At 42.6% G+C, this 16,415-nt stretch overlaps 1 protein-coding gene across 1 annotated transcript in view; it reads right to left on the bottom strand.

Moving 5' to 3' along the window:
- The window catches only part of ARFGEF3 (ARFGEF family member 3), a 130,631-nt gene that overhangs the window by 77,580 nt on the left and 36,636 nt on the right, over nucleotides 1-16,415 (bottom strand). The window contains exons 3-4 of the mRNA XM_032769946.2: nucleotides 12,567-12,648; nucleotides 7,719-7,850 (exon numbers count right to left, since the gene is read on the bottom strand). Of these exons, the coding sequence (XP_032625837.1) occupies nucleotides 7,719-7,850; nucleotides 12,567-12,648 (214 nt within the window). The remainder of the gene's footprint in view (nucleotides 1-7,718; nucleotides 7,851-12,566; nucleotides 12,649-16,415) is intronic.

The raw sequence follows: 16,415 nt of genomic DNA, 5'->3' as shown, positions 1-16,415 counted from the left end.
TGAGATAGACCAACTCCACATTACATCCCAGACTCAAGAAGACCTGGAAGAACAAGTGGATGTGCAGCCCACACCTGAAGCTGAAACTTCACTGTCACCCGCTCCATTGCAGAGCACAGCAGCTGATATGAGGCATAAGATCATGGAGAAACTAGCTACAGTCAATCCTCGAGACCGATTACCAAGGCTCAGTGGAGAAGTACCATCAGATAGTATGTTAGAAGATGCCAATAGAGCCCTCATGACAATCCCTACTACCACCATAACTCAAACCAATGAACTGGTATACGCTACAGCCTCTGTAATCCTGGAGATGCTTGGCTACACGATCAAGAAGAACAACAGTATGTACCCACCCTGGAAAATGAGGTTGGAGGATAAGATCAAGGCGACTCGGAGAGAAGTTAGTCAGCTGGTGGAACTACAGAAGGGTGTAGAGATTAAGGATAAGACTTGGCTACTGAAAAAATACAAGGGCCTGACTCCATCTGAAGCCCTAGAGACTGCTAAACAAAGGCTCACAGCACTGGCTACCAGGCTAAGGAGATACACTAGAGAAGCAGAGGCCAAAAAAGTAAATGCCCTGTTCTCCAAAGAACCATCCAAGGTGTACTCCCAACTGCAGTGCAACAACACAATAACAGCAGAGCCACCAGCAGCAGAAACTGAACAGTACTGGAAGAACATATGGGAGAAAGAGAAGACTCATAACACCAGTGCAAAGTGGCTGGAGGACCTGAGAACAGAGCACAGCAATCTCCCAGAACAGAAACCAGTCACCATCACAGTAGAAGACATCCAGCAGCGGGTCAAGAACATGAAGAGCTGGACAGCACCTGGACCAGACATGATCCACACCTACTGGCTAAAGAAACTAACAGCAGTGCATGAACGCCTAGCAGCACAGATGAACCAGCTGCTAGCAGCAGGCTCCCACCCAAACTGGCTAACACAAGGAAGGACAGTGCTGATCATGAAAGACCCCTGCAAGGGAACAGAACCGTCCAACTACCGGCCAATAACCTGCCTCCCCACAACATGGAAAGTCCTATCAGGCATCATAGCCGCCAAGCTACAGGACCATATGGGCCAGTACATGAGCACAGCTCAGAAGGGCATTGGGAACAACACCAGAGGCTCAAAACACCAGTTGCTCATAGATAGAGCAGTCGCCCAAGACTCAAGGTCTAGACAGACCAATCTGAGCACAGCCTGGATTGACTACAGGAAAGCCTACGACTCAATGCCGCACACGTGGATCTGTGAATGTCTGGCGCTATACAAAGTCAACAGGACACTAAGGACCTTCCTCAAGAACTCAATGGGACTATGGAAGACAACACTGGAAGTCAACTCAAGGCAGCTTGCACAAGTGGCCATCAAGTGCGGCATATACCAAGGTGATGCACTGTCCCCGCTGCTGTTCTGCATAGGCTTAAACCCCCTCAGCCAGATAATCACAAGGACTGGATACGGGTACAGGTTCAGGAGTGGAACTACCATCAGCCACCTCCTCTACATGGATGACATCAAGCTGTATGCTAAGAATGAACGAGACATCGACTCGCTAATCCACCTGACGCGGATCTACAGTGAGGATATCGGGATGTCATTCGGACTGGAGAAGTGTGGCCGGATGGTAGTGAAGAGAGGGAAGGTAGTCAAGACTGATGGGGTGGAACTACCAGCGGGCCACATAGCAGACATACAGACCAGCTACAAGTACCTTGGCGTCCCACAGTCACATGGAAACCACGATGAGGAGGCAAGGAAGACAGCAACATCCAAGTATCACCAAAGGATAAGACAGGTCCTGAAGAGCCAGCTCAGTGGGAAGAACAAGATCCACGCCATCAACAGATACGCCCTGCCGGTCATCAGATACCCTGCCGGTATAGTGAGCTGGCCAAAGGAGGACATGGAGGCTGCCGATGTGAAAACCCGGAAGCTCCTCACAATGCACGGAGGTTTCCACCCCAAGTCCAACACCCAGAGACTGTATACCAGCCGGAAAGAAGGCGGGCGGGGCTTGGTGAGCGTCAAGGCCACTATCCTGGATGAAACCCGGAACATCCAGGAGTACATCAGTAAGATGGCCCCCAAAGATGAGCTGCTGAGAGAATGCCTGAGGCAGCAGCAGACATGGGAGGAAGACCAAGCAGAAGAAGTGCCATGGCAAGACAAGACCCTGCATGGGATGTACCATCGACAGATAGCTGAGGTGGCTGACATTGGGAAATCCTACCAGTGGCTGGAAAGGGCTGGACTAAAAGACAGCACTGAGGCACTGATCATAGCAGCACAGGAACAGGCACTGAGCACCAGATCCATTGAAGCAGGGGTCTACCACACTAGAGAGGACCCAAGGTGCAGACTGTGCAGAGAGGCCTCAGAGACAGTCCAACACATAGTGGCAGGATGTAAGATGCAGGCAGGAACAGCATACACTGAACGGCACAACCAAGTGGCTGGCATTGTGTACAGGAACATCTGCACAGCGTATGGGCTAGACCCTCCCAAGACCAGATGGGAGATTCCACAGAAGGTTGTGGAGAATAGCAGGGCTAAGATTCTGTGGGACTTCCAGATCCAGACGGACAGGCAGGGACTGGCCAATCAACCAGACATCGTGGTAATAGACAAGGACCAGAAGACAGCGGTGGTGATAGATATAGCAGTGCCAAGTGACAGCAACATCAGGAAGAAGGAATATGAGAAGCTGGAGAAGTACCAGGGCCTGAAAGAGGAACTAGAGAGGATGTGGAAAGTGAAGGCCAAAGTGGTCCCAGTGGTGGTAGGAGCACTCGGGGCTGTGACTCCTAAGCTGGGTGAGTGGCTCCAACAGATCCCAGGAACAACATCAGAGCTCTCTGTCCAGAAGAGTGCAGTGCTAGGAACAGCTAAGATACTGTGCAGAACCCTCAAACTCCCAGGCCTCTGGTAGAGGACCTGAAGTTGAGGAAGACACATACCACCCATAGAGGTGAGAGGGGAATTTTTTTTTTTTGTTATTATTTTATAACTCAAGACGCTTGTATACACACACACACACACACACACACCCCTGGAAATTTCCACTACATACATCCGATGAAGTGGGTATTCACCCACAAAAGGTCTTGCTCCAAAACATTTTTTAGTCTATAAGGTGCCACAGGACTCTACTCGCAAGATCATGTAAACGCAGCAGAAAGTGGTCTAATTTCATAAGGAAAAAAATGCTGAAACCATTTTACAAGATTTTCGAGCTCAAGACAAAAAACTCTGTGTTTGTCTCTAAATTAATCAATTCAGAATCAATTCAGACTCTAGGCTAGTTCTCTGCTCACACTTTCAGTGACACAAGTGCCAGCTGTGTAAGGCAGTCCTATACAACCCTAAAAGCTGGATTCATGCCAGCATTTAATGCATTGAAATTAAGATGTGGCCCTAAAGCCAACACAAGCAATTTCAATTCAACAACACCCTTGTCCTCAGTGCACATGTCAAAAGCCTGAAAACCTCTGCAATGCAGAACATTAACTAACCTATTTATTACTTTATCAGACAACACATCACATTTGTAATTAGCATTGGTTCAGTTTAGTAGCATACACTTACGGATACCTAGCTCTTATATAATCTTGTAGATCTTAAAGTGCTTTACAAAGGAGCTAAGTAACATTATCCTCAGAGGGGAAACTGAGCATCCCTGAAATGCCACCAACAAGTCGATGGCACAGCCAGGAAATTGAACTCCAATATTCTGAGTCCCAGTCCAGTGCTCCATCCTACAGGCCATGGTCACCTGCATAAAGATATATACATAGTCGATTTGATTATCGTAAAGTTGTATGAGTTGCTGAATTGGAATGGAGCATGTTCAAGAGGGTATTATTGTTGTGATGGTAGTGGACTAATGCCTGGAGATTAGTATTGCGTTGGGTACAGTTGTTGCCTTATCTCCTGATTTTGTCGCTTTTTAGTGTTTTTGTTTTGAAATGTGCTTGAACAACCTTACATTAAATTAACAAATGTGGGAATAACAGTGAGTCTGGGTCTGAGTATTTCACAGCATAGAAGGGGGTTGGAGGTAGAGAAGAAGTGTGAAATGACCCAGCTGGAATAATTACTGAGATAGACCTTATATCATGCATATCAATGCATCTTTTTCTAGACAAAAAGCAACAATATCATATGGAGATTATCAGATTTTTATGCAATAAAAGGACACATGACCTGAGTGCAAAAGTTTGTTGGGGGAAGGGGGCCAGAAAGATCATATGCAACCTAACAGAAGCCTTTGTGTTTTGCCATATATGCCTGGAGTCGCACAGACATAATCCAGAAAGCTTTTGGATCTTTCGTTTCCTTGCCTTGTGGAACTTTCAGAGCTTTGCAATGGGAAGTTAGGCACCAGGGTGCCAAACGTCAGAAAAAAGTTTACGTAAGAATAACTCAGTTAACAGTCCATGGAAAAACACTGGTGTTAGAGATGGGTCAGTTACCAACACTCACAATGATAGAGACGTGAGAAGAGGACTAGGATTTCGAGAGAGAAACAGTACTCCTAATGAAGGAAGTGATAGAGAATCCTCATGCATTCATAGAATTGCCAACTCTGACTGAAGCTACTCTGGTAGATACCTCCACCCCCCCACACCTGACATAATGTCATTTCTTAAAATAGTCTATTAAAATCTCCCAGATTGCTTTCAGTAGTCACCAGGAGATCAATGCCGATTCTGGGAGACTCCAGGTCAACCCTGGAGGTTGGCAACCCTATGCATTTATTCTATATAGGATAGCCTTTACGAAGAGAGACAGTCCACGGGTTGGTTTCAGAAGGATTAACATTACTGCCAGCAAATCCCCAGCTGAGTTTTGATTAATTTGATCTTGTTTGCTTATTGCCAAATGAAATTCCATTTTTAATTAAAATTCATAGTTTCCTAGAAGAGATAAGGTTGCTGAGGTAATCCTGCTACATACCAGAGCAACAGGCACCATGAGAGATGAACGCTTTGAGTTCCTCTTGGCACCTTCATTTTCGACAGTGTATAGCAGGGAATCTGCTTGTGTCCCTAATGGACTAATCCAAAGCCCACTGAAGCCAATGAGAGTCTTTCCACTGACTTCAGAAGGCTTTGAATCATGTCCCAAAAGCATATCAGGGATGGAGTTAGTAACAAACATAGGAATTTAAAATATGATGAAAATAGATCAAGGAAAAAGAACTCTCCAGAACAAGAGGAATGCAAAAGACTGCAAATACCTGAGGACAGTAGACAATATTAATATACAGTTATTGTAATTAAATGTATCAATATTACTCATTTTTATACATTTTAAAGCTGTGCATTTTGTTACCAACAGAAATTATAATTATCCTTTGGGTAATTTCCTTTTTCCTAAAAAAGGAAAAAAACAAACAAACCAACCAACCTATCAGTGAACCTTAAGTAGTTAATAAATTAATTATTAGATCTAATGAGGTATTCTTATTGTTAATGAGATTTCTTTGTAACACAGTTTGTAATATTTTCTTTAAGTGATACAAGTTATACTTTAAGTGAAACGATGGCTGATCGGCAGCCTTGGAGATTAAGTCCTCTGTTTATCCATAAATCTAGTAAAAAAGTGGGCAGAACAGTATATGTTTACACACACTATCCAGCTGAGATGCTTCAAATTTGACTGGAAGGGACCAACTCCGGGAATGGAGAGGGTAATTCAGATACACATTCATGCCCAAATTTCAAAAGTGCCCTCCAGTTTTCCGGCATCCCAGTTTTCCCCTGCCCTCCAGTTTAAATGATTAACCATTGGAACAAACTACCACAGAAAGCAGTGGATTATCCATCTCTTGAGGTCTTCACATCAAGGCTGTATGCCTTTCTGAAAGTTATGCTTTAGCCAAATATAAGTGATTGGCTGAACACAGGGGTAACTTGATGAAATTCTGTGGACTGTGTTATACAGGAGATCTGACCAGATGAGTTAAGGGTCCCTTCCAGCCATGAAGCAGAGCCATTACAAAGCATTTTAGTGAGTAGGGCAAGTAAGCATATTTGTGCCCCCTAGAGGTGATGCATGGGAGCGGGGAGGAGTTCCCAGCCACTTTGCACAAAATAGGAAGCTGGAAACCAGTTGCCACTGGTCTCAGAGAAGTCCCCTGATAGAAGAGAACCCCCTATCATTGCAGACATGTTGATTCTTAACCCTGTGCCAGTCCCTTCCCTCCACAGAGGGCATGTTTAGGGAGGGAGGCAGTGTGTCTGAGGTAGGCAGGATACATAGTTGATTGGTGCTTAGGATCTCTCTCACCAGCTTTAAGTTGCATCAGAGCAAGGGTTTACCCCAATAATGAGGGAGTTGAACCTAGTTCCCTGACAACCTCCACCCATTGCACATCTTCTTTGATAGGCTTCACTCTTCACTTTGTATATACGCATTGGGTACTGCACACACACAAAAATGATCTTTGCTAGGGGCACAAAGGAAATGATCAGCTTTGAATAAAAAAAACAGAAAGCAGCAATTCGCACAATTGGCCAATATGGAGCAGTTTTAGCAAGGGCCCTTTTTAATCCTTCAAGCAGGGGCACCATTCGTGCTGAAAACCACAAAGAAATATAGAAAAGCAAACAAAATCTTTAAGGCCAATGAGTAGGAGTAGTTGGATCTAGGAGCAGAGGTGAGTCTTGTCCCTTTGGACAAATGGCTTCATAAATCTTAATTCTATATGAGGCACCTATACAGATCATGCAGAAAGGGCCTCTCTGAACACGTTCCTCAAAGAGTTTCTCCTGGAGTTCCCTTCCTAATAGTAAACATCTCTTTGGAAGAGGATAGCAAAGAGAAATTCTTTACATCAAATATAAAATACACATCTAAAAGGACTTGAATCCATCCATCACAGTACTGTTCCCTGTCAGGAATGCGGTTAACTGAAGTTGATGCCCTACCATACCTTTAATAAGGGATCATGAGCTGGCATCTGAAATGCCAGTAGTACTGGAAAGCCTGTTGGCAGGACAAGTCATTTTTTGACATCCTCTCACTTCTGATACAATGGCAGCTTCCAACTGAGCATTCTGACTCATATAGCTAATATCCTGAAGCAGTACTAGTATTTCTAGGAATAAAAGCTTCCTTTAAAATCACATGAAATGTGGGTGGCTCCCATACACTAGTTCAAAGATATTTTGGGGGTAACCAGCAGGTGCCCAGATAAGTCAAAATCCACCCCCCCCCGCCCCTCCCAGCTTTGGCCAACCACTATTTGTAATCTATTTCTTTTAGAAAGAGGCAAAGAACAGAGAGAGAATGTGATCCAAATTTTCTAAAGTGTGTGCATACAACCAGGGTTTTGAGCGTGCAAATCCTCGGTCTCAGTGCACACAACACACACTGAGCACATACAAATGCGAGCCCTTGTGACATCTCTGAACTCCTTCCAAGGAAGTTTTCAAACCAGAGTGAACGCATTATGCCATTTAAATTTGCCTCGTATCATATACACGGGGTAACAGCAACCAGGGAGATAACTGTGTTAAGAGGCAACACATGAAAGCTGGTGTGTAACACAATTCAAATAGCAATGCAAATGAGTGTTCATGGTCAACAAGAAGGGGATCAATTACTGGCACAACGTGCACAAGACACTTCTAAATTTGATCACAAACCTCTAGAGTAAGTCAGGCAGTCTCTGTCGCAAGCATTGGTAAATCACTCACCTTCATCACTTCTACCTGCAGGTCTTCGTTCAGGGAAGGAGTCACTTTGACGGCATTCAGCATCTGATTTAGTAGCTGCTTCTCATCTGAGCCTGTTTCCACGGATACAAATCTCTCATCAGACAGCAGCTTCTGCAATAAGGCAGAAGGTAGTAAAGTCTCAGACTGTTGATTCTCTTCCCCCTCGCCTTGATTATTTAACTCCATTGGAACCTATTACATATTGGTAATCAGAGTCAGGGCTGGATTACCCAATAGGCACACTAAGCACGTATTTAGGGGACCAGCAAAGCAGGGGGCACTAAAAAGAGAGATTTTTTTGGAAAAACATTGATATTTCAAAAAAAGCATTGGAGTAGTCATCATGGGAAAAATGAGAACTTTGTTAGACTTCCTTACACTCTACTACACACGTCCCCCATTTTTCTGGTTTTTTATTCCTTATCCCCACATAAACCAGTGGGGCGTTCTACTAATGTAGATCAAAATAATGCGAGGAAATCAGAGACCGTAACAGATCATCCTACTCCTGGTGGTAAAACAGACATTGTTCTAGAAGGTGCGGATGTGTCAGACAGAACCTGCTCATGCTGTAAATAATAGGAGAAAAGATCCTGTGTGTGGGTTGATTTCAGTATCGATGATGTAGCTTACTGCATAGATCATGGACCAAATGACTGTCAACACCACACTGGGCCATTTGAGAAATCACGCTGGACTTTTACTGATCGCAAACAAACAAGATTGTCCACAAAAAATATTTTTCGACATGAAAGCGAATGGTGAGAAATACACTTGAGAATGGCTACTGTATTCACTATCAACAAGGTCTGTGTACAGTTTTGTTTGCAAACTTTTTGCATATAAACCTTCAACATCCCGGTTTGCTGCAGATGGATTTAGTGGCTGGCGGAATACTGTTTTAATTGAACAGCAAGAAAATAGCACTATTCATAGAGATTCAATGTTGACATTTAAATTGAAGACAGGGCTTTGGATTGACACACAAATTGGAAGAACAAATTAAAGGGGAGCGTGAATACTGGCAACATGTCTTGCAGCGTGTTATAGCTGTTCTTCAAACATTAGCTGAGCGTGGTCTGCCTTTCCGGGGATCAAACGACACATTTAGATCACTGCAGAAAGGAAATTTCTTGAGATTGTTGGAGCTTGTGGCTCTGTTTGACCCATTTCTAGCGGGCATCTCTCAAAATATGGGAATGCTGGCAACGGTAACCCATCATATTTATCCAAGACATTATGTGATGAACTCATTGGTCTAATGAGTGACGAAGTTCGTTCAGCTATCGTGGATGAAATAAGTACTGCTGGGTACTTAAATTTATCTGTCAACTCTACACCTGATCTTTCACAATTGATCGATCGAGTATTGTACTAAGATATGTCTCCCCCACAGATGGAAAACCAGCTGAATGATTTATAACATTCCTCAATTTGAAAAGCCACACTGGTGAAGAAATGGCAAATCAAGTACTGCTTTATCTGTGCCATGTTTGCAAAACAGATTTCTCAAAGTGCAGAGGTCAATCTTATGACAACGCCGCAAACATGTCAGGGCGTTATCAAGGAGTGCAGAAGCAGCTTTTAGAACAGAACAAATACGCCATACAGGTCTGTCTCATCTTACGCTGGGGTTACATTCCGCAGTCAGTGTGTAAAGCGAAAATCGCGTATAGTCAAAATTACATTGAGTGTAATGGTGGGAGGAATCGCACGCACTACAGAAACGGTATTTTAAGTGTTATTTTTCCTCTTTTTTTCTTTTCTTTTCCTTTTTTTTTGCCAACTGTGTAAAGCTGAAATTGCGCATGTTAAATGCGCCTAAGATGCGACAGACTGTATTCATACCATGTGCTGCACACTCTCTCAATCTTGTTGGCCGCAGTGCTGTTGATTATTGTCCAGTGGCAGTAAGGTTTTTCTCAACAGTCCAGTTACTTTAGATACTTTTCTCTTCCTCAATACACCGATGGGCAGTTCCTAAAACATATTTGGGTAATGATCATGCGTTGAAATCTCTAATACTCTCTGGAAGGCACATGCAGTGGCAACAAGTGCAATTCTGAAGTCCTACTTAAAGATTGTGGATGCATTAGAAAGTATAGCTGAAGACCAATCACAAAAGGGAGAAAGTATACGAGTGGCAGAAAACATTGCAAACAAGATGCAAGAACTAGAGTTTGTATTCATGTTGACTATGTGGAATAAAATTTTACAACACTTTTACCACACAAAAGTCAAGCTCTCCAAGAAAAAGAATTGGATTTGAAAACATGTGCAGACCTCTGTCAATCATTACCAGACCACTTACACACTTTGAGGAATGATTTCAAAAGATTTGAAGACATATCAAAAGATATCTTGCCTGATACTAACTGCAAAGAAGCCCAGTCCCGCAAGCGAATTGGAAAAAAACAAGCAAATGATAGCAGTGCAACAGAAACAGCATTGAATCCTAGAGACAAATTTTGCATATCTACTTACTATGCTATAATTGATACACTTGAAGCTCATATGAAGAGGAGAGGTGAAGTGTACAAAAGAAGTAGCAAGTAGATTTTCTTTTCTAAATGATATGGACTTATCTGATGAATAATATTCACAAGGTTCCCAAAAGCTAGTTGACTCATACCCTGTTGACTTGAACATGAATCTCTGTGGAGAAGTACGGCAGTTCCACTGTTATATACACACAAAGTTTAATGAAACAGGAAAAATGAAATTCAGTCACATTGATCTTCATGACACAATATTGAAAGATGGAATACAACGTGTATTTCTAAATGTAGAGATCGCACTATGATTACTAACTGCTCTGCAGAACGCTCCTTTTCTCAGCTGAAAAGAATAAAAAACCTTCAAAGAACAACGTGTCAGGACAGACTTAATTCACTTTCCCTATTGTGTATGGAAGCGGACATGCTTCATCGAGTCAGCTTCAATAAATTTGTCCAGAATTTTGCAATCAGAACATCTAGAAAGAAGCTATTTTAATTTCAGCATATGTAAGTTTTGTGTCATTTTGAAAAATAAAATGTTATTTTATGGTATAGTATTTTTTTTATTTTGAATTACATATGGGGGGCACCATAATCTTTTCAATGCTTAGGGCCTCTGAACATCTTAATCTGGCCAAGATCAGAGTAATAGTTGCATACCTGTCCTTCCTTCTCTGAAGGCCATCAGGACGGGATCTAGGCTTTGCTGAAGATACAACTAACACTTTTGGGTGCATTACTAAATTCTACAAGTGGCTTTTTATTTCTTTTCTGGCAGCTCAAACAATCTCAAAAAGGTCATTTTCCAGTTGACTCTCAATATGTCAATTTCTGAAGGCTACTGGACTTGGCTTTGGCGAAGCCCTCAGCTAATGTCATTTTAGAAGTAACACTTCAAACCTGCCTCATTTTCCACTCTGTACATGTTTTAGAGGCCTACAGCTACCACTAATTTACATTTTGCTTAGTGGGAGATAAAGGTTTAGCGATCATCCCACTCTCTTCCTCTGAGCTGCCTGCCAGGGGGACAGAAGCACTGTGGAGGTGGCATTGCTAATCACTGGCAGAAGATAGGAAGAGATATTTAGTCATCTCTTGAAAGATACATAATCTAAAACATTAATTAACCCCCTAAAGAGAAAGCAGCCTGACCAGTGGTTTGTGCTGGTGGTATGAAGTTTGATGTGTAGTTGCCAGGGGCAGGAGTTGAGAGATCGTATAAGGGGTAGATTTGACACAGTCCTACTGATTTTTATGGCCTGATCAGGTTCTCCTTGCTTGGAAAGAAGCCAGTACTTGAGTAATAGAGTGTCACAGTGGGTACTTCCAGACAGCATGACAGAGGTAGAAAAGGTGGCACAAAAGAGCAAATCCAACTTAAAAAAAATAATCAAATGGACTTGAACTGAATTTTTATGGGAGCCTGTTTTCATATATAAATATTGGCCTTTTTATTATTCTCAAAAAACCAAAACTACTTTCAGCTACATGGGGGTGAAACACAGAGGCACAAAAGGTGCGTGCAATACTTAAGTCCTACTTATGCTCTCAAAACAAGACCTCGTGCTGGCCCTTTGGACAGGGATGAATTGCACCTTAGTGAACACCAACTTGTATTTAGTAGAATAGCAATATGAAGCCTTCCCTACAAAACTATATTCCTAGAAATAAACATTAATTGCATACTGGTGCAATGTCCATTTTCCTTCAATGAAGCAAAAACATATGTGCCATTTCCATTTCGTTATCTACAAATGCTTTAGCTCTCTGAAGCCTGCATCTGATTTCCTTGGTACATGCATGGCATGGCTGTTTTCAGTTGTAATTGATAAAACCCCTTCAGTTCACCTAGTGCTACTGAATGTGTGGGGAATTTTGATTCCAATATTTCAGTGAGGGGAGTCCCATACATTTATAACAGAGCCCTCACTACTTATGTCTACATTACTCTTTCCAGCCTCAAAGCGCCACTGTCATCTGAGCTGATCAAAGAGAGCTGGATGGGACTCTCTTCAGACACTGCCAATGCAGCTCCTTAGTCGTTTGCTGGAGTCCAAGCACAAAACCAGGTGCTATCCATTATTTGCAGAACATGCAGCTTCCACAGAATCTTTTGCCTCTGCTAGTGCAGAGACTAGCTCCTGGATGTCTTCTCAGCAGTGCCCTTGCTATCACTAAGTCACCCCAAGGTTTGATGCTTTGTTTACAATACTTACTTTCATTTTAAACACCTATATTTCCTTTGAATTTAAATAATACGGGAGCTGCCATTTTCTGCATTCACCCTCCAACCAAGCAAGTCAAAATCCACCCAAGTCCCAAGCCATACCTGCATCCCTGCTAGAGCATGTTGCGCCAACTTCATGTTCTTTGATTCCAAAGCCAGCTGCAGTGGGAGGAGACACTTCTCCCTGTAAAAACAAGAGGAAAATAGTGCTGAGAAACTGGCATTCATTAAAAACACAGCCTTCTGGATTTTCCTCACTTTAAACAGGGTCAAACTCAAACAAACAATCACTGAGCAGAATTTAACACCAAACAGCTGCAATGTGATGTTTTTTGGGGGAAGATAAACAGTGATTTTCTAAATTTTTTAAAGAGGTACTCCCCAAGAGAAACAGACACTTATGGACCTACTGCCCAAGCAGCTTGGTCCTTAAAATGTTTCATTTTGTGCAACACAAACACATGTTTTGCAAACTACTCATGGACCTATAGCACAGCTTGAGCAGCACTGTACATCAGTCACTTGTCTTTCTGTTTACTAGTCAAGTTGCAGAAGTGGATACCAGGTTCCATATTCATCTTCTGTGGAACTAGCTTTGCTCCATGCCTTGTGTACAGTACAATTTGTAATCATGTGTTAACTAAGCCGAAAGCAATTTGTGCAAAGAACAAACTTTAAAGGATAGGGTTTACAATGAGTTTATTAACACTTTAAAGGCAATTACAAAATGCACTTGGACTGTAGAATGCAGCATGCTTTTGCATATTAAAAGATACTGTGAGTTAGGGTGGTCACAAGTAGGTCCATAAGCACTGGAGACTTGGATTAAAATTCTGATTTAAGATACAAATAAAAATGAGGTTAGTGGACAGTCAGTGTACATTTGCTCGTCTCACAAATCCTCTCTCACAATAATCTGGCTGAAGAGAGGCCCTGAATTGGAATAACAAACTACTGCAGCTTGTGATTGAGACATATCAGCAGAGCTAACTGGGGAATGCTTATAAAGCATCTTCCTATACCTTGTCAATCTCTAACCAAAATGGCAGTTCACAAATGAAATGAGTATGGTGGTCTCAGCCTAAATTATATAAGCAACCCTGTGTCTCTGTTTTTGGGAGGCCAACTTGAAACCCTTTAAAGGGACCTGTTTTGTAGAAAATACTTAGTGCCCGCCCCTGAAAATCAAGTCCCTTGAGGGGTCTCCAGTTGGGCATCCAAAAATCAAGGCACTCAAAATCACAAGTCTCTGTTCAAAACAGACTCTCGTCGTTAGCGCCAACTAACACCTCGCCACAAAGACCAAGGCTACCAACATAATACAATTTAGCAAAACAGTAAAAGAGTGAACTCATGTGATTGCAAAGTTTGTTTGGGAACTCGCAGGACTTCCCATACTCTTTCCCAAATTGATGCAAATTTACAAAACTCCACCTAACTTATCTGGTGGCAGCACAAACATCAGTAGCTGGAATCCTTGCTTTTTTATTTTTAAATTGGAACAGAGTTTGCACGTATATTCAATCAGCTATTTAACTGAAAATTACCAATATGCTTTGCTTAGGATGCTTGAAGAACAAACATGCAGAAAGTGTACCCATTTCAGAAGCTCCTCAAATGTTTCTGGAACATATTTAGCTAAAATGACTCTTTGAAAGTATTAACCACAGCATCCAAAACTGTGTGAACAGTGCAACACACGGGAAAGATCTCTGAGTGTTGTAGACCTGAAGATTGGAACATCCAAAGCAGAGATAACTCACACGAAAAATCTATAACAGGTTTTACACAATAGCCCGTTTGTAACCTACATGTCATGGGGGCATGTGGATTACCCATGCATGCTGGGGCAGGAGGACACTTTGGGAGATTACAGAGTTGCATGGTGACACCATTTCTATCCAGTACATATACAGATTTTTTTTTACAGTCTCTGATAGTCCAAAACTTGGAAGCACTCAAAATGTTGCCTTCTTTTGTTCTTCCTATTTTTTTTTTTTTTTAAAAGAAAATAGCACAGCTATTAGGCCAGCCAATACTCAGTGCTGTCCAATTTTGGCTGCTGAATCCAGGTTTTGTAATTGTTTATGTGACCAACAGGTAGCAATCAAGGTCACTGTGCATGAACTCATGTAAAACACGCATTTAGAAGTGAACCACGCAAAAAGTATATTTTAAGCGCAGCCACTGAGGTGTGTTAAAAAGGTCCCACTTATTTAGACTGTAAGCTCTTTAGGGCAGGGACTGTCTTCCACCCTATGCACTATGTACGGCGCCTAACACAATAGAGCTGTCAGGGCTACAGGCACTACTGCAGTACAAACAACAAATATTAATAGGTGGGACATAGCAAACATCGTACGTATTTATTCTTTTAGTAATGTGGACTGAGAAATTAGGGTGGGGAGAGCAGTCATAACCCAATGGAACTGAGCGAGCTGATGTTTTTTACGATGAAAATGGCCTGGAGCCTTTATGGCTGGCTCACTGTGCAACTACCACGCAATTCAGCACAGTGTCCACCATCTGCAGCTAGAGACTGCAACTGATAAAGAATGAAAGTGATTTCTTGATACATCATCCCAAGCTCAGCACAAAATTACAGCAGGAGGATGGAAATGAGAACAGATTCAATTAGCTGAACTTCCCAGCTTTGCTAAAAATGTTTAACTGAAGATTTGATTAATGCTGCAGCAATTTCCCTTCCCATTACATTCTCTGAGAAAATGAGCTGCCACTGTGTCATTTCCTGTTCTTGTTACAATCTCTGTCATACAATAAGATCTTTATCCTCTCCTTGCTACAGTCATGAAGCACCTACAGATATCCTGCCAATACTGGACACGCTGAATATTCCAATACTTCGACCTGCATTTTAAGCACAAAACTTAGCAGCATCAGTGTACAAAGAGCTAGTCCTGGGAGGAGAAGGTAAGCCAGCACAATATGTCACTACTGAACATCCATCACTTTTAATAGCTGATCTTAGTGCGGTTGCAGAGAGTGTAAGTGGGCTGGAATTTTGCCCCAGAATTTAGCTTTTTTTTTTTTTGCTTAGAAAATGAGAGAGAGTGTGTGTGTCACAGGATCACACTTTCTGGTGCCCGTCTGTGAACATTCCCACAGTTTGGTCCAAGAGAGGCCCATGAATGGAATACCAGCCTGCGGCAAGTCAGGCATGGGATCCATTGGTAGAGCTTGTATGGCAGGTTGTAGGGGTATCCACATGCCCTTAACATTTGGAGTTTAGACTGTAAAGTTTTGACTGGCATACCAAGGCTGATACTGTGTTTATCACTTACTCTCCATTTGTCCCTGTCCTCCCTACCTCCTCCTGCTATCCATGACCACGTTGACTCTTCATGCTCCCTCCCATCCCATAACTTCTTAGGTAATTGCACCTTGCCTTGGATGATCTCACTGGAGAATCTCTTGTCACTGGCTGCATATTTGCAGCTCTAGAACTCTGGTGCTGCTCTGTTCCAGTACTGTACACTCTAGAATGCTGTGCACAGGGGAAGCTCCAAAAACACATAGTATGAGATTTACACAAGGCAACATCTCAGAGCCATGAATGAGACTGCATACCTTCACACAAGGTATTATCAAAGGAAGTGTGAGTACTTTACTTGCTGGGGGCTCATGGGGAGAGAGGCAGTCAGAAGTTTCAGGGGGCAGAGGTGCTGTGGGATTTAAGGAGTTGGAAGGGAGACGGAGAGAAGAAAGGGAGGTAGCTGGGAGGAAGCTGAAAGTGTGAATGGAAGCAGGGAGTGCAGGGAAGGACTTTGAAGCCTAAGGAAGTTGCAGGTGGACAAGGAAATGGGAAGAGATAGACATAAATGATGTTCAGCCTGTGCATCTTTACTATTTGTGTTCCTAAGCAGAGCCAAACAGTGTGAGGTTCATGCTACCATTAATCACGTCCGCACACATTCATAGAGTTTCACACAG

The sequence above is a fragment of the Chelonoidis abingdonii genome, chromosome 3 (genome assembly GCF_003597395.2).
Source record: "Chelonoidis abingdonii isolate Lonesome George chromosome 3, CheloAbing_2.0, whole genome shotgun sequence".
Taxonomy (NCBI): domain Eukaryota; kingdom Metazoa; phylum Chordata; order Testudines; family Testudinidae; genus Chelonoidis; species Chelonoidis abingdonii.
Note: the sequence above shows the minus strand (reverse complement) of the source record. Positions and strands in the feature narration are given on the sequence as shown.